This window comes from Ictalurus furcatus, chromosome 5 (assembly GCF_023375685.1).
Source record: "Ictalurus furcatus strain D&B chromosome 5, Billie_1.0, whole genome shotgun sequence".
Lineage (NCBI taxonomy): Eukaryota > Metazoa > Chordata > Actinopteri > Siluriformes > Ictaluridae > Ictalurus > Ictalurus furcatus.
Window position 1 is genome coordinate 8,453,815 of NC_071259.1, and position 18,317 is coordinate 8,472,131.

Sequence of the window (18,317 nt, forward strand, 5' to 3'; positions counted from 1 at the left end):
TTTCACACAATTTAGCCTATAACGCATGTCTTTAGGCTGGGGGAGGATACCAGAGTACCCAGAGGAAACCCCTGAATCAAGGGGAGAAAGTACAAACTCGATTCAAACCCCTAACCCCAGCGGCACTAGGCAAACATGCTAACCACTAAGCCACTGTGCACTCTAACTCACACCACCATCTAGTAGATTATTTTATTTTATAACATTATATCATTGTTCTATAAAAAAATTAAAATAATTTTTCGTACTGTATTAGGTGTCAGAGTATTGTGCAACTGGCCAGAAGATCCAGAATTTAAAACCTAGGACGGTCAGGATGCCACTATTCAGGGCTTACTTTCCCACAGGCATCACATCACAGCTATTATCTCTAATTAACTGGTAGAGAGAACACTGCATTGAACAGTCTCTTTATCAGTTAAGATACTCATAAAACGATGCTTTTGAAAAGCTAGGCCCTGATCTGTGAAATGAACGAGTGCAAAATGAATCAAGTTCCTTTCAGGTATTCGAGTGAATTGACATGGTTGACGCAGTCAAACTGTAACATAAATAACGTAGCCTGTGACACGGCTTCACACCACATTCTGTGTCACCTTACCCAATGATAAACCCTTGTACACCTCCTGCATTAAAGAACAAAACAAAACAAAAAGCCACACACATACCCCATATTGTAAGATAAGATTTCACTTTCACCCAAGATCATGCCCAAAAGAAAAAAGAAAGAAAGAAAGAAAAAAAATCATTACAGACGGTTGTACAAAACTCAATTTTTTTATTAAATTCTATCTTAAGTTTTCTTTTAATATATAAAAGTTCTACAGTGACAGGATTGGCATATAACCAGAAAAGTGAATACACCATTTAGTCCTTCTCAATACATAATACCAAGAGCACGAGAAAAGTACAAAACAGAATGAACAACAACAACAGGTACACTGTGACACAAGACATGTGTGAGTGTATTTGTGTTGTAGTGTGCGCGAGTGCACATAAGGATGGGGGGTTGCTTGTGTGATCAAATAAATAAACAATGATTCTTCAGTCTGGAATTAGTTGCATCCTCTGTTTAAAGTGAGGACAGCACATTGTGCATTAACTTACATCTCAATTTTATCCACAACCATTCACTCACACTTCGTGTCTCGCACTCACCTTTCACACATGCACACACACACACCCTCAACCTCTCTCTTACACACACAACTGCAGATAGTATTTCTATCTTACAATTTGCAACATAAGCCTGCATATGTGGACATTCACATGCACGCGCACACACACACTCACTCTCTTTCTCCCTCTTCACAGACACAGTTCCCACATATAGCTCATATTTATCTGTATTGGCTGGTTTCACTTGAACTACTTTCTGTTGTGTACTGTGTTGATCAGCTTCTTTCAAAGGTGTGACCATGAAAGTTGTGCTATGTTTGTAGGTTCTGTTGGAGTCGGGTTGGTGATTGTTGATACAAACTCACATGACTCATGAGCTCGATAACTCTTATTTCCATCATTAAACTGTCCATTTCCAGACATGTTCACCAATTTCCATTGAACAATGTAGTGTGAGGTGAGGTGTGTGACTGCGAGTGTGTTTCCGTTCGCTTTTATTTCCGGCATGGAGAAGAGACTCTACACAATCTACCAGTTTATATATTTAAACACATACAGACTAGAGACTTGACAAAACACAATACACACCGAACACCATGCCCAAAGATATTTAGCACCAGAGAGATGGATTACTGTGTTGGAATTTGTGTGTGTGTGTGTGTGTGTCTATGACATCCATCAATGTAAACCTAGGTACACATACCATCTTTGTTTGTGAATCAGTGATGCATGTCACATCTGTGTGAATAGTTAATCATATCAGGTGTTCATGCATGCTTTCTCAGCATTATTTATGTATGCTTGTGTGTGTGTGTGTGTGTGTGTGTGTGTGTGTGTGTGTGTGTTTCAGTCACTATCGCTCGTGTCGCTGCTGGGATCACCCTGCACTTTGTTACGATGCTGCATGGCGCGGTGATACGCCACCTGCACCGACTTCCTGATGTTGGATTTCCTGCCTTCCAGCATCTTCTCCTTATCCAGCTCCTGATCCACACCCAGAGGTACGAGCTTTGAGCGCGGCAACCATTGCCTTCACACAAAAGGATAAAACAGTTAAAACACACACACACACACACACAATTTCTCAACACTTGCACAGTTTATGACAGTTTAGGCACGTTTTCAAACCACACTGTTCCATTTCATTTGATACTTTTCAGCACTTTGTGTCACACTTGTTTCCTCTGCCCTATTTACTGCTCTTTTTTTTGACTACTTCACATCCTGTGTCAAAGAACCATGTCTTACAAAAGTTGAAATGGCGGCAACACCTAAAAGACTTCGTAAATCATGAAAAACAAACAAAACAGATGAAAAAATACTTTATGTCACTCAAAGAATTAGTCATGCAAGCAACAGTGGAAATTACTATTTACTTCCCTATTATCTCTGGGTATGATCCGTCGGTTTTGTTAGCGTTTATTTATGGACTTCTCGGTTATTTAAGTATTAGTTAAATTTACACCTGTACTCCGAGTTCTGTGCTTGAAAATGCATAAACTTGCGAGTAATCATTTCCTGTAATCAGTATTCTGTTATATAACAATAAGACAATTCAACAAGTATATATGATGAAAATACAGTAAATGGACAGTTAGTTTGTTCTGATTCTGGTTACAGTTAACCGAGATACTGTGGTATGAGGGTAAAACCAATTAACCACTGATTTAAAAAATAAAAAAAAATAAAAAATAATAATAATAAAAAAAAGCAGTCATGAAGACCAAACAAGGTCAGGGGCTTATCAAAGAAAGTGAATTCTCAGAATTTAGAAAACATGTCCCTTTGGCGTCATGTGTAGGCAATCCTAGTCATAAACGGTACAACACTACAGATGATTCAAAGGCAGTCATTTGGAAAATACTGCATTAAGCTTCCTGGAAACACGATCAAGAAACCACAATAAAAAGTGAAGTGGAGGGCAAGGGGGGGAAGAGATTGGGGGGTAGTTGGAGCTGAGATTACATAACATTTTTTGGAAACTCAAAATAACGTCAGCATGACTGTGAATTTGATTTCTGTGGTTCTTTTTCAGCAATATTATTATTATTTATTATTAATAAGTGGTCAAATATACTGAGTTAATCACTAATCAGAGTTGAAAGGATAGAAAGTTTGGCTCCTACGTCATGTTGTAGAGCTTGATCAGCATTTCCCTTCTGGCTTGCTGAAGAGCAAGCTGGTTAGTTTGACATTTTAAAATACCAGGATTTAAGAATTCTTATGCTTTAACCCACTGTGTTATTCCATATTTGTTTACTTAGTAGTCACTATTACAGTTGAGTTAAACTGATATCAAATGTGCAAAACAGATGCAAATTTTTTAACATTTTTTTGGTACATTTGTTATAGTCAATCATTCCCCAGCACTGTTGAATTCTTGATTCTGATTGGTCAGATGTTGATTCATTTTATATAAAAACAGTTCTGAAGGTTGTTCTGTTGGCTGTAATTCAAATCCCAGGTTTATATTAATGCGCTCATTCTAATACAATACTGTATCTATAATAACAACTCACACAGGAACAGTACGAAGGACATGCCACATAATTTAAGGCTAATAATAAATTGACTGTTGACATCCGTTGCTTTGAAGCATTTTTGCAAGGAGATGTTTATTTAACATTTGTGGCAGGAGTTTTGTGACAGTCAGAGGTAAAGCAGGGTGGAAGGAAATCTTCAAGGCAGAGGTCTTATGTTACTGAGAAACCACAAAGCACAACAAGCATTTTTGTCTTAGAAATGTTGAGAGAGAGAGAGAGAGAGTGAAAGAGAAAATAGAGGCCAGAAACAACTGCCTACATGTGTCAATGCAGAGCACCACAACACCCAATCATTCGTTATTTTTCTTACAATGGGATTTTTCCCCTCTGCTCCTTCTGAAATGATTCTGCAGGAATGAAATAATAAAATTATTAAGATGTCCTCAGAATCATTTAAAAATTAAAAATCTGCTCGAGTCAGGGGTGCCCAATCATGTCCAGAAAGGGCCAATGAGGAAGCAGAAGCCACACGTGATAGTCTTTTGAAAGCCAAGAGCAACTAATTAAACAGGTCGAATCAGGTGTGGCTCCTGCCTGACTGGATCGAAATCCTGCACCCACAACGGCCCTTTGTGGATACGCCCCTGCCTTAAGTGAGAAGCTGATAAGCAATTGTCAGAGAAGTGTGTTAGACACCAGCTACAACAATGAAGGGGTTTACAGAGCTCACTGGCTGTAATAGGTGAACCTGTGCAAGATTAGAACAATATCATCAGCTCTTCAAAGATCTGGCGTCTATGGGAGTGTAGCCAAGAAGCTACTTCTGAGATAGACTAACGTAAAGGCATGCCTGGAGTTTGCTATAAGGCATGTGACAAAATCTGACTTCGATTTTTTTTTACCAGCATCAGTTCTGATCACAATTATCAAACATTCATTCATTTTCAGATTTCAACCTTTTAAATGCCGGTTTCTTTACATAATGCAAAAATATTCAAAGCGCAGTAACCTTTGACTCATATACATGGGGTGGGATTTGTGATTTCCAGAACAACGTAATCTCTTTCTGTAAACTGTTCACACACACACACATCATTTTCAGTACACACATACAAACCACAACTCTGATATTCATACAAACATACCCACACAATTATAGCTGCATCATTTATTCAGTTGGTCTGCAGTGCTCTATAATACAGCAGAATCAGAAAAAAGGAAAAGCATGGATTTTCCCCCGAGGCTAAACCTGAGAAAATACTACACAATTCAGATTCTTTTTCAAAATTCAATGTTTTGAAACCTTTTCAACAAAATAAAAGCCTATTAACACAGAATGCATGATGTTATGCATAAACGTCACGGGGATTAAATATTGCAGTTTGAATGGGTTTCAGTGGGGACATTTTTGTCCTTCAGGTCCTGAGCTTAACTATTTTGTTATTTGTTATTTACCTAGTTTAAAATAGTTTTATAAAAGCAAATGAGGGTGAAATATTAAAATTCCAATAAAAATACACACCTTTTGCAAAAGTTATGCTGTTTGCATTAACACAGACAAAATGATAAAAAAATAAATGAAGAAAAAAAACCTGAAAAAGACAAAAATGTCCATAAGGATGCCAAGGATTAAATAATTTTGAGGACATCTAAATCCATCCATCCATTTTCCATACCACTTATTCTACACAAGTTCATGGGGGGCACAAAACAGGGGAACACACTGGACAGGGTGCCAACCCACCGCAGGGTACAATCACACAAAACCACACACACACTACAGACAATTTGGAAATGCCAATCAGCCTACAAAGTATGTCTTTGGACTGGGAGGAGGAAACCGGAGTACCCAGAGGAAACCTCCGAAGCACATGGCAGTGGTGGGTTTCAATCCCCCAACCCCAACGGTGCAAGGCAAATGCATATATAATTTTATTTCTTTAGAGAGTCACTTCAAAAGGAACAGAAAAAGATCACATTTTTAAATTGGATGTTGCAATACTGCAAAAAGAGAAATAATCATTAGGGGGGTGAATACTTTCTGGAGGGACTGTAGTTGTTCTGTTTATGGTGTATGCTTATGTTGTATTGGTTGCTCTAGTGAGCAACTGTGAAAGATCACATACACACACACAGTGTTAAAATATGACTATGATTTAACTCACCAAGTCCTCTTGTTGTCAAAGAACAGCACTAGGAATAGATGCTCCCGTGCTTCCTGGGTCATCTGCTCCCCCAGCTTGAGCACCTCCAGAGGGGGAACAGGGATCGGCACACCTCTATGGAACATGCCCTCCCGCGGCATTTTGGGATCAATAATCTGAGAGATAGAGGAGATTGACAGACATGTTTTTAAATCTTCAACTGCATCTTAAATATAGTAATCAACCCAACTGTAATTAATCTTGTGGTTGGACTTCTTTCGTTTTACATAGTTCGGCTGTGATTGTTTGATGCATCTGAGCTGACATACGTGTACAAATTTCCTGCCATTTCCTGACACAGCACTGATTCTGACTTACTGTTAGAGAAGTGTCAGGGTGAGTCAGAACAGCTCTTAGAAACTTGAGATTATAGCAATGTATTTTTTCGTATGACTCAAGTGATTTTTTTTTTCCATTAATTTTTTTAAAAAAAACTATTGGAACTGCAGAGCCAGTTCATTTGTTTGTGCTATACAAAAAAGACATTTGGGTTGGAGATCAAAAGATACAAGATGTAGGATTTCAGGTTCTGGTATTTTCTTGTATTTACATCTAGATGTGTTAAACATCAGAAAACATAGAACCTTTTGTACCAGGCCACCCAATTTTTAGATTAGCAAAAATAAAGTAACAAGTCCTGAAGTAAATGAAAGTAAATAACACTTAATTTTTTGTTTCTTATCCCTTGCTTGCAATAACTACAACAAAGCTTGTGTCTCACTGAACTATGTTCACAGACAATGAGTTCTGGAGGTGTTTCTGCGCCCATGCAGTGATCATGCCTGTTTTTAATGCAGTGGCGAATGAGGGCTCGGAGATCATGGGCATGCGATATTGATTTTCACCCTTGTCCCTTGCGCACAGATTTCTCCAAATTCTCTGAATCTTTTAATGATATTATGTACTGTAGATGATGAGATATTCGTAGTCTTCGCAATTTTATGTTGAGGAATGTTATTCTGAAATTGTTCCACAAATTGTAGATGCAGTTTTTTGCAGATTGGTGAACCTCTGCCAATCTTTACTTCTGAAAGACTCTGTCTCTCTAAGATACTCTTTTTACACCCAATTATCTTACTGACCCGTCGCCAATTAACCTCCAGCTGTTTCTTTTTAGTAACACTTACTTTTCCAGCATTTTATTGAATTTAGTGTTGCGGCCATCAAATTCAAAATTACCTTATTTGTTTATGTTCTATTGTGAATAACATATGGGTTTATGATATTTGCAAATCTTTGCGTTCTGTTTTTATTTACATTTTACATAGTGTCCCAACTCTTTTGGAATTGGGGTTGTAATTATTGTTTAAATAATCAATCTAACAGGACACACCTGGGTAACCAGAAACACTGGTCAGTCACATGTTCCAATATTTTTGCTCACCTAAAAAGTGGGTGGTCTCTGTGTTTTATGCTGTTTAACACATCTAGATGTAAATACCAGGAAATAAAAGCTGAAATACTAAACTTTCATCCCATATTCTTCTTTTGATATCAAACTCAAATGTCTTCAATCTACAGCAAAAAAAAAAAGAAGGAGAAGAAGAAGAAAAAAGACGGCCTTGCCGTTCCAACAGTTTTAGAGGGGACTATATTGTAGCTTTAGGGCATTTTGATATTTAATGTATACTAGTCTACTGGAGTGTGTGTCTGTTCAAATTGGTGTAACTGATTGTTAGGTCACAGACAAACTGCAACCCATGTCCAAACCTGATGTTACAGCGACACTCAGTGGCTTAGAGGTGATTTTGAATATCTGAACACATCTCAATATCCTGATCACACATGACTTGTTTATTTATTTATGCTTGTTTATTTTTCTGTGGACTTCTGAATTCATTCTGCTGCTACCGTCATTAGGTACATCATCAATAAATATTAGTCTGTTCCAGAAGCAGACAAGCCTGCCCAAGCCATGACAATGAACAATGAGCTTGTATATTTTGGATCATGAGCAGATCCTTTCTTTCCATTACGCGAGTCAGTAAGTCTATGTGCTTATGTGTGAGACATACCAGAGCAGGATAAGAGGGGTATCCTCGACACTTGGCCCATACGAGATCGAGGGCATCTAGGGTGGTGTAGTCCGTTGGGCCCATCCAGCAACCTGACCTACTCCGGCTTCGCACCACTGAAGACGCAAACACATATTAATGAGCACAGTTCTGTGACCATCAGTGTGTGTGGGCGTGTAGCTATACTCACAGTGTGAAACTCCTCTGGTCCCTCCCACTGAATAGGAGTCATTCTCTGTTCCAGAGGTTTCCTCACTGCTGTCCTCCTGAAAGGTCGAGCGCGAGAATGCAGTCTTCCCACGGCCCTGCTTTGAAGGAGTGGTACTAATGTGGGGAGACAGACAGAGATAGAGAGAAGGCTCAGAATTAGATATATCTATTAGCAGAGACTATGCTTTTCCCCCCCATCAATACAAATATATGTTGACAGTATTTTGGGCTCTACAACTCTTCATCACATGACTAGCCAATACGCTGAAGAATACATTGTTTAATCCAGTAAAATGTTTAATACCAGTATAACAGTATGGATAAAATCCATACCTTAAGAAGGATTACAACCAGTACACCAGATCAACTGTCAAACCTCCCACTACAAGGTTATAGATTATATACACACTAGCTGTGGTGTGTGTATACCTTGTTCTGTCAGAGGCGGCACTGCTGCTACTGCTGGTTGTAGACTCTGAGTCAGAGCTGGAGCGGGGATAACGTGGCTCATTCCTATACACCAGGAAACTCTCAGTCACAGGCTTACTGCCACCATCGAAACCATTGCTAGGCAGACCTGAGAGATAATGTGAAGATAACCTTGTCAAACCACTTCTACAGAGATTATTCACAACTGTGTCTATGTGGCTTTCCTCTGGGTTCTCCAATTTCCTCTCCCAAAAACATGAAGGTAGACAGATTGGATTGCTAAATTGCCCCTAAATCTGAATGAGCATGTGAATATGTGTGCATGCTGCCCACTCAAATTAGTAAAGGATAATGTGATCACCAGGTGAGCATTAGCATAAAATAAACCTTGACATATTGATCAGGGACCAATGCAGTACTGTGTAGTAAGATTAATTATGCTGGCCAAATTTAAATATACCGTCACATATTTCGGGTAAACAATTATTTTTTTACAAAAAAGAAAAGAAATATTATATCATTAGCCATGACAGGAATTATGTAGCATTGAAAAAAGATTAGACAGTATTGGGGAGCAAAGCTTAACAAAATCATTTTAAATCATTACAAAGCTTACAATTAGTAGCAAGACATAAGAGTGCTATAATGAAATGAATACATTTTGTCCAAGAATGCATCCACATTAGCCACTACCGGTCAAAAGTTTGGAGACCCTTGACTGAAATGTTTCTCATGATTTTAAAAACCTTTTGATCTCAAGGTGTATGATTAAATGTAAATCGGTGATGTAGACAAAAATATATATTGTGCCTACATATTCATTTCTTTCATTAGAAAACTATTTACAAAAAAAAATGTTTTTTAATTATTTTTTTTAAAAGGATGACTTGGAGCGAAATATTCCAAAAAGCAGCTGGTAAGTGTCCCGCGTAGGTGGGAACTCCTTTAATACTGTTTAAAAAGCATCTCAGTGGGATTCCTCAAGAAATCGGTTGAGAAAATGCCAAAAATACATTTCTGGAAAGTCTAGGCAAAAATTCAGTTTACTTTGAAGATGCTAAAATATTAAATTATTTTGGATTTTTTAATCACAACATAATTCCCATAGTTCCATTTGTGTTATTCCACAGTTCTGATGACTTTAGTATTATTCTACATTGTGTGTGTGTTTATTATTTATAAAATAAAGAATGAGTGTGTCTAAACTTTTGACTGGTAATGTAGATGACATCAAACTTTCAATATCTTATGCTTAATTTAAAACTATGTGATTTCATATATACATACCATTAAAACTGAACCTAATGAGAAACCATCAAACACTTCACCCTTAAAGAGTTAAATTGTAACATATGGACATTTCTGTTTAATTTAAAATCTAAAGAACATGTGCATTTTGCTTTAATCTGACAGGAACATTTAATAAAGCAATGTTTCCCAAGTTTTATGAAAACTGGAAAAAGCCTCTTTTTTTTTTAGAAAAATAAAAAAGTTAGGATTTAGGGACTTCACAGACGCAGTAACAATGACAGTTTGTTGTATTAGTTTTGTATGTGCGTGCATACCGAGGCCCACATGATCATTGTCACTCTCACTCTCGGAGCTGGAACTGGAGCGAGGGCTTCGTGGTCTCTTGCGCTGACGTGCTGTGGTCATCAGAGGGAGCTGTGGAGGTCCTACAGGACTGGAGCCCATTGCGCCAGAGTTGTGTATTGCATCACGTCTTTTAGGGGGGCGGCCCGGACGCTTCGGAGGTCCTGTGGCTTTTGGGTTCTTTTTGGAGAAGAGGATCGAGGTTCGGCGGCCCACTTCAGATGCCAGTGTAGAGGCAGCAGCTGTGATATCTAGTGTGAGCGAAAGTCATAAAGGGAGACAGAGAAGAGTAGTTTTAAAACTTTTAGCATGCATTTCCCAAAATGGGGTAAAAAATTTTGTTCACAGACTATTAACTTAAGTGCATGTCAAAAATTACAGAGTCGAGAAAGGAATCAGTCAAACGGAACACTTATAAAACTGCATACTGCTATACTGTGTGCACAGATTTGGTCCCACCTTTTCCACTAATCTCCTGGCTGCTGCTCTCTCCTCCCTCGTCATGACATGTGGCTCCTGAAGCATGGTGTGCAAGGTTAGAGCCACGCTCTCCGGATGCTCCTGATTCTCGGTTGCCCCCACTGGACCCACCATCTCGCTGATGCGCTAGCTTGCGCTTAATGACTGTCATCTCCTTCCTCAGGGCTTTGGCTCGACGCGAGCGGCCGATGCTGTGCTTCCCCGAGCTGACATCATCGAAACGTGCCTGCAAGACCCGTAACTGTTCCTCCAGCGGCAAACGCCGCAGGTCTGAGATACAGGGAGACAGAAGAAACAGTAGATCATCAGTCAGAATCTAAAAAAATACTACTAAAAATTGTACGTTTCCAAGATCACCATAAGGCACAACTTACCATCTTCATTAACAGAAGGGGACCTCTCTCTTTCCCTGTCCTGCTCTCTTTCTCTCTCCTTCTCCCGCTGCCTTTCTCTTTCTCTCTCCCTCTCTCTCTCTCGCTCACGTGGAGATTCGGGGCTGGGCTCTCGGGGCAGGTGCATGCCTGTGTCAAAGTCATAGCCAACTCGCTCGGCCTGTCTCCGAGCCTGTCGCAGGATGCCACTGCCTGCCTCCCGCAGCCTCAATGCTGCCCGGTAGAACACAGTGTCCTTGGCATTGTATTTGAGGCAGTTGTTGACGATAAGCAGGAAGTCAGCCTCGAACGTATCGAAGCTAAGATAGTGATGAGACTCCAGACTTGTCCACATGGTCTGGAAATCCATGGGCCGCTCAATATGATCCAGGTAGTCAGGGACCTGAGACACACACACATTTGTATACATGTGAATTTATGTGTCAGATACACAACATGCGCAATTAAAAAGGTGGAACATTACAAATAACTGTACATCCATTTTCACTGTTTTGTTCTATCATGGTATCTGCGTACAACTTTTTGCTTTTAGCAGCTATTCACTTATTTGCTGAGAGGAAAATGCTAGAATATGTTTTTTAAATGGACTTGTTGTGAACCTGTTGTTCTAAAAAATACTGGTAAATGATAAAACTCCTATTGCATACACTCAGAATTAAGGCATTGAATTTAGTAAGCTGCAGGCAGACTTTATCATTACCCATAAAACCACATTCTTTCTGTCTATTGAAAGTCTATATTCTAAATATATGGTGGACACAGTCATTAGAATATTTGAGGCACCAGTATTTGATAATTGAAATTATTATCCTGGTATTAGTTATACTCTACATCCAAATAAAATCAGTAAAAAAAAAATAAAATAAAATAAAATAAAATATATATATATATATATATATATATATATATATATATATATATATATATATATATATATATATATATATATACACACACATATAAGTACACCCAATGGAAACTGTTCATTGCTTTTTTGACATATTTGGACAAGCAAACATTTGATCATGTTTGAAACAGTGCCTATTAATGAGGTTGATATACTTGAACAAAACCACAAGGAGCATTTTCAATCATTTATTCATCAGAAATATCAATGAATGTGACATTCCTCTGTGGAAAAAGTAAGTACACTCTTGGCCTCAGAAGCTAGTATTGTCCCCTTTAGCAGAAATAACTTCTTTTAGGCGTTTTGCATAATTGTCCACCAGGCTTGCTGGAATTTTTGACCACTCTTCCATGCATTTATTCTTTCAGTTTCAGTTTGAGGGTTTTCTTGCATGTACTGCCCGTTTCAAATCCCTCTACAACATTTCAATGGGATTCAAATCCGGGCTTTGACTACGCCATTCCATAACCCTCCATTTCTTCTTTTTGAGCCATTCCTTGGTGGATTTGCTAGTGTGCTTAGGATCATTATCCTTTGGAAAGGTCCACTTTCGGTTCAACTTCAACTTTTGGACAGATGACCTCACATTATGTTCAAGCACTCTTTGAAATTCGTAGTTGAATCAGTGAATGTAAGCTGTCCAGTCCCTGAGGAAGTGAAGCAACCCCAAACTATAACATTTGCACCACCGTGCTTCACAGTTGGTATGAGGTGCTTCTCCTGAAAAGCTGTCTTTGGTCTGGACCAAACATGTCTGCTGTTACTGTGGCCAAGCAACTCTATTTTTGATTTGTCTGTCCAGAGCACATTATTCCAAAAGGCCTGGTCTTTGCCTATATGCTCATTAGCAAACTGTAGTCTTGCAAAGGCTTTTTCCTGGTACGCCTCCCATGCAGGTCAAATTTGTGCAATCTATTTCTGATTGTAGAAGCATGCACTTTAACACCAACAGTTGCAAGACTTACTAGTAGATCCTGTGATGAAGTTTTGGGGTTCTTGGAGACTTCATTTTGCCTCAGACGGTCTGCTCTTTGGCTGAACTTGCTGGAACGGCCAGTCCTGGACAAATTGTTGTTTGAAATCTGCGCCATTTGTAGATTATTTTCCTTACAGTGGAATGATGTATTTCAAATAATTTGGTGGTCTTTTTAAATCCCTTGCCAGACTCATAGGCATCCACAACTTTTTTTCTGAAGTCTTTACAGAACTCTTTAGATCTTGGCATGATGACATCACACACCTCAATTACAAAGGGACACCAGACACTAGATATGAGAGGGGTATAAATAAGACTGGTTCCACTTGCACTCCCTAAGCAGGTTCTAATTACTGGCACCCAATCTTGAGCACCTGATTCTAATTTTATGGAATTAGTTCATTTAAATTGTGAAAATTACTACAAAATGTTGTGTTGTTTGATATAGTGTATCATTTATTAATAGGCACTGTTTCAAAGAGGATCAAATGTTTGCTAGTCCAAATATGTAATAAAAAATAAATTCCATGGGGTGTACTTAATATTTTTTTCTTATTTTTTCAAGACCGTATACACTCCCTACTGGCAGGATGTCTGGCCTTATGATGGTGAATAATAAAATCCTTTATGTCTATTCCTAAAGATGAAACAGTATAAATAATCAAGTTAAGCTGACTAGTAATATTTTTGTATGTGTGTACCTCATTCAGTGGCACAGGCTCAGTGAAGAAATTGCTGGTGTCTCGCTCTTGCAGCTGTTCCAGTGTGCTCCTCAACAATGCCAGGAATGGAGTAAGTTGCATCTCCAAGGCTAACTGCTGAATCTTCAGCTACAAAAAGTACAAAACGGTGGGGTTTTTTTTTTTACATACAAAAATTCAGAATCACAAAAGCTAACTGCAGGATTTTAGAAACGGTCTCTCACCGCCTCCCTCTTGAGTTTTTCTCGCTTGCGGATGAGCTCCACCAGAAGTCTGGCTCTTTCCAGGTCATGCCTGAGTCTCTGCCATGCTTTCAGCTGTTCTTTCAGCGCTGTATGCTTCTCCTCGCCATCTTTCTGCACCACATGCAGGTTTCAACACAACACACAAGTAAACATTCAGTTGATTCATACTTCTTTTAAAGTAAAGGTTTTCGTGACTTATCACTGCAGTGACTTAAATAGAGCTTATGTTTGCTTACAGTTTACATTTACTGCATTTAGCATGCATCCTTATCCAGTACATTGTCTTCTCATTTTAAAAAAAACAACACAAAAACCCCTTATCTTCATGTTAGAAGAAATAGGTCAGCATCTAACAATACCATTAAAGGAGTCATATGATGATTTTTAATGTTTTCCTTTTCTTTGGGTGTGTAAGGTATCGGTTTGTGCATGAATAAGATCTGCAAAGTCACAAAGCTCAGTCTCCCATAAAGGGATTTATTTTCCAGATATTACTTCCGTAACACGTCTACGTCACAGCATGCACTATTAGCATAATCGTGGAGACGCTGTGTGTTTCGCGGAGGTGCTGTGTGTTTCAGTGCGAAAGCAAAACCCCGTCGTTTAGCCTGCCGAAAACGGACGAAATTAGCAATCAGTGGTTACTGTTTATTTATAACTCTGTTCCTGAGCAGTACAACCCATATGTTTACTTGTGCACAGCACATTTTACAGAGGACAGCTTCTTGAACCTGGGAGAACATAGGCTACACATAAAGTCTACTCTTGAAAAGTGCGGCAATTCCCACTTTGCTCGGACAATCTTGTGCTTCTGATTCAGAACATGTAAACATGAAGTATCTGCTACTGACTGTTCAAATGCAGAGTTTTTGTTGTGGCTCAGTTGTAGACCTCTGCTAACGTGCTAGCTAAAGTTTGCCAAGTTGCCTCAGTATTGTAAATGTTTGTTTGTATGTCGGTGGTCTGACAGAGATGTTGATTGTAGCTACTGTTGTGATTGTATCTTGAAATGGTTTATATAATTTGAATCACAAGAATCTTAGCTTTCCTAAGATATATCACATGAAGATATATCACAGAAGCTGTGTACACAGCATACTTAGGCCTGACGGTGGGGCGTCGGAATTTACATCGTATCTGAAAGGTGAGAGTTACAAAAGTATTATTTTTTTTAAACACTTACCACTGTGAAACTTTCTGATCAAGTCGTGTTTGTAAAGTTGGTTCCGCTTGATCATCCGCATTTTCTGAATCTGACTCGGGCTCGAACTGATAAGGTAAACCGACGACATGTTGCTTAGGAGCTTAGAATTGCTTTAGAAGCCATGGAGGCTGAAGCTAACCCAAGTGGCGTTACATTTCCGACTCGCGCTTGAGGTTTTTGGCCAATCACAACGCAACGGGTCAGCTGGCCAATCAGAGCACTCTGGGTTTTTCGGAAGGAGGGGCTTTGGAGAAATCGGTGCATTTCAGGCAGCCTGGGAATAGAGGTACTGCAATAATGTACAGTATGTGACAAACGATGCGTTTTTTAAACATGCTAATCTATTCTATTTCCCCCAATAAACAAAATAATGAACGTTTAAAAATCATATTATGACCCCTTTAAGTTAAAACCATGCTAAAGAGGAATTTGGGTTAAAGGTTCCCTCCCTAAATTTAGTACTCGTTTGAGTGTTTATTGAAGAAGTAGTTGTTCAGTCTTTGTCCTCAGCTGATTGTACAGCCTGGGGAAGCTACATTAGACCGCCTGGGTGCCAGGATAGAAAAGCTTGCTTGATGCATGACTTCCTTGTGTCTTGAGGGATGGCTCATTAAATCGAGCCAGCGGTTGGCACCGAACGTGGTTTGATAACGGTCTTCAGCTAGACAGGGACTGTTTTTGGCTTTGCAAGCATGCATCAGTGTTGTAAACAAGATACAGGAAACCAGTGGAGCGAAATGCAGCAATGAACAAACTGACAGCAGTGAGTTGCTGTAGTCCAACCTCAAACTATCAACGGACTGAACAGGTAGCTTGGAAATAGCACAGCTCGTCGGAATGAAAAGACCTGCAAATGTAGGGCATGCTTTTGCATTTCTCTACTGACTATTATCACAGTACAAACAGTTTTAGGCTTGTATAAGTGTGTGTGTTTACAAACCGTGGTTATAGAAGGAACAGGCTCGACATTGCGTTGGGACTGTAGGTGTGTCTGGAGGCGCCGCAGCAGAGGGACACCGTTGCGACTCTGTCTCTTTAGGGTCCAATAGGCATGCAGCCTCTGCATGAACTGACTCTTCCTCGGTACTGTCAGATTGGACGTGATCTTGCTTAGCCTACAGAGATGGAATGAGGGAGAGAGTCGGGGATGAGGAGAGATAAAGAACAATGCAGAGGAACAAAAAAATGGGACTTTGGAAAATCAGCAACAGGTGAATTAGTCATGCAGTGACGACAAAAATGCTTCCTAGAAGTGACCGTATATAAAAGCGGTTAATAATTTCCAACAAGCTTTCATTAGAGACAGTCTTTTCTGTGCATTTTCTATTATTTTATCCCATATTTAGTGTTCCTATTAAATAGGAAGCTATTTGAGGTTTGGCCTAACTCTGTGTTTCAAAAGACTTTAAAAAAAAACCCAAAAAAAAATCCCCACAACTACTAAATACCTACATGAACCCAAGCTAAAGCTAAGTTGTTTTTTTTTTAGTTGTTTTTTTTTTGTAGGTCTTGAATCTTGTAAGAAATGCTGAACTGAGGTAATGGTAACAAAAAATAAATATGAATCTTAAACATTAAAGTTTATGATTATAATTTACTTTTTTGTTTGTTACAAAGCAAACATTCCACCCTACTTGGTTTATCTGATAGAAATACATAAGTAGCACTACTGAAAATGCTCTGCCTGCGGTATACTAAATCAGAGGTCGGCCGATTGATCTGTTTTGCCGATTAATTGGCACTGAAAACCGTTTGCTGGAACATAAGTTATCGGCAGAAATCCACACGGATAACTTTTCCCGGTTGCGTCCGTTGTCCGCCGTCATTATACAGTACGAGAGCGGTCTCTAGAGGCAAAATAAAAACTACCTCTGACAAATTTTGCTGTGCTATTTGTTTAAGCGTTTTTTGATTCATTTTGGATGGCTTTATTTTTATTTGGAGTGTTACTTTTTGGTTCAGTTTGGATGTATATCTTATTTTTTTAAATATTTATTAATAGATAATATATATTTCATTTAAAAAATAACAGTACATTTTCATGGTGCAGTCAGTACTGTTTATTTTTGTAATAAAGTTCAGCAATATTTCATTTTGCGTGTTATGTTTTCATTCCATATCGATTTTAAAAGCTATCTGTTGATTAATCGGTTGTCGGCAGATACTGCCCAGCTTTTTCTTTTTTTTTTTTTACCAATATTGGTAAAATCCACTATCGGTCAACCTCTATACCTCTTCAAGAAAAAAGTGGAATGCCATTTTTGAAGCAATGACAGCACATTGTACATTGTATATACATACATTGTATATAGTGAATCACACAAACATTAAGCACACCTGTGTGGTGGTATGCATGGCACAGACACCACAGGCGCAGCCGCCCTCTTCTCTGCTAGGATCTTCCTTGCCCTCTTTAGCTTCCGCCTCGATTTGGCCTTTGCCCTTTTGGCCCGCTCCTCTCCGACTCCACCACCGTCCTCCTCGTCTTCGTCCTCTGCCTCACTGAGAGAGGAGCCACTCCCGGTTCCACCCCCCAGCGGACGGGCCGTGCCGGGTGGAGTGTGAACGTCACAGTAAGCCGTCTTGCGCACACTGAACGAGGTGCCGTTGGCGCCAGTCTCGCGCACAGGCTCCATCTTCATGTAGAGCCCGGCTTGCTGTGCACACGTCACATGGAAAGCTGTGTAACAGTTGGCCTTGTGACACTGGATACATGCGCCAGCGCCTCGCTGCTTACATATGTAGCATGTCAGCTTCCAGCGCGCCGCCGGGATGTGTTCAATGCTGTCGATTGGCTCCAGGAAGACCGTGTTGGCAAAGCACACCTGCAGTAAAAGAAGAACAGACAGATGGGAAATGGTTCAAATTTGCCAAAACAGAGATGTCTGACTGTCACTACAACAGGATAACTGTGCTTCTTCATCTTACTGTAATTGCAAAAAATATTGCATACTATAAAACACCCAGCTTTTTTGTTGTGCTGGCTTGGCATGCAAAATATCATGCAACAGGCCATAATGTATATAAGAATGGCAGATAAGTAAACCCATTATTCTGTATGGGTAATTGTTTTTAATGAATTTACCAAACAAAATATTTAAGCAATACTGTGAACTATGCTGTCTTGAGTGTGACAGTCATCTTGAAAAGGCCAACTGCTTCTAAGCAGTCTGGTCAAACTTTGTATTAATCTTTGTAAATGAAAATATTTCCTGACCACCAGTAAAGTGAATTTATATTCAAAGACAAAAATGGTAATCATTGCACAGCATGTTCATGCAAGACAGGAAGTGGGGGTATAATGCATTCAATTCATCATATATCTTAGCTGCCAGCTTCCTCAGACTCACACATTTTGC

At 39.3% G+C, this 18,317-nt stretch overlaps 1 protein-coding gene across 2 annotated transcripts in view; it reads right to left on the reverse strand.

Moving 5' to 3' along the window:
- Positions 1-248: 248 nt before the first annotated feature.
- Positions 249-18,317, reverse strand: part of brpf1 (bromodomain and PHD finger containing, 1) — a 32,796-nt gene continuing 14,727 nt past the window's right edge. For both annotated transcript variants that reach the window (XM_053624617.1, XM_053624618.1), the window contains exons 5-16: positions 17,296-17,783; positions 15,899-16,073; positions 13,734-13,865; positions 13,510-13,638; positions 10,908-11,307; positions 10,513-10,803; positions 10,026-10,304; positions 8,461-8,608; positions 8,012-8,145; positions 7,822-7,937; positions 5,768-5,922; positions 249-2,149 (exon numbers count right to left, since the gene is read on the reverse strand). In XM_053624617.1, the coding sequence (XP_053480592.1) occupies positions 1,966-2,149; positions 5,768-5,922; positions 7,822-7,937; positions 8,012-8,145; positions 8,461-8,608; positions 10,026-10,304; positions 10,513-10,803; positions 10,908-11,307; positions 13,510-13,638; positions 13,734-13,865; positions 15,899-16,073; positions 17,296-17,783 (2,631 nt within the window). In that variant the 3' untranslated portion in view covers positions 249-1,965. The remainder of the gene's footprint in view (positions 2,150-5,767; positions 5,923-7,821; positions 7,938-8,011; positions 8,146-8,460; positions 8,609-10,025; positions 10,305-10,512; positions 10,804-10,907; positions 11,308-13,509; positions 13,639-13,733; positions 13,866-15,898; positions 16,074-17,295; positions 17,784-18,317) is intronic.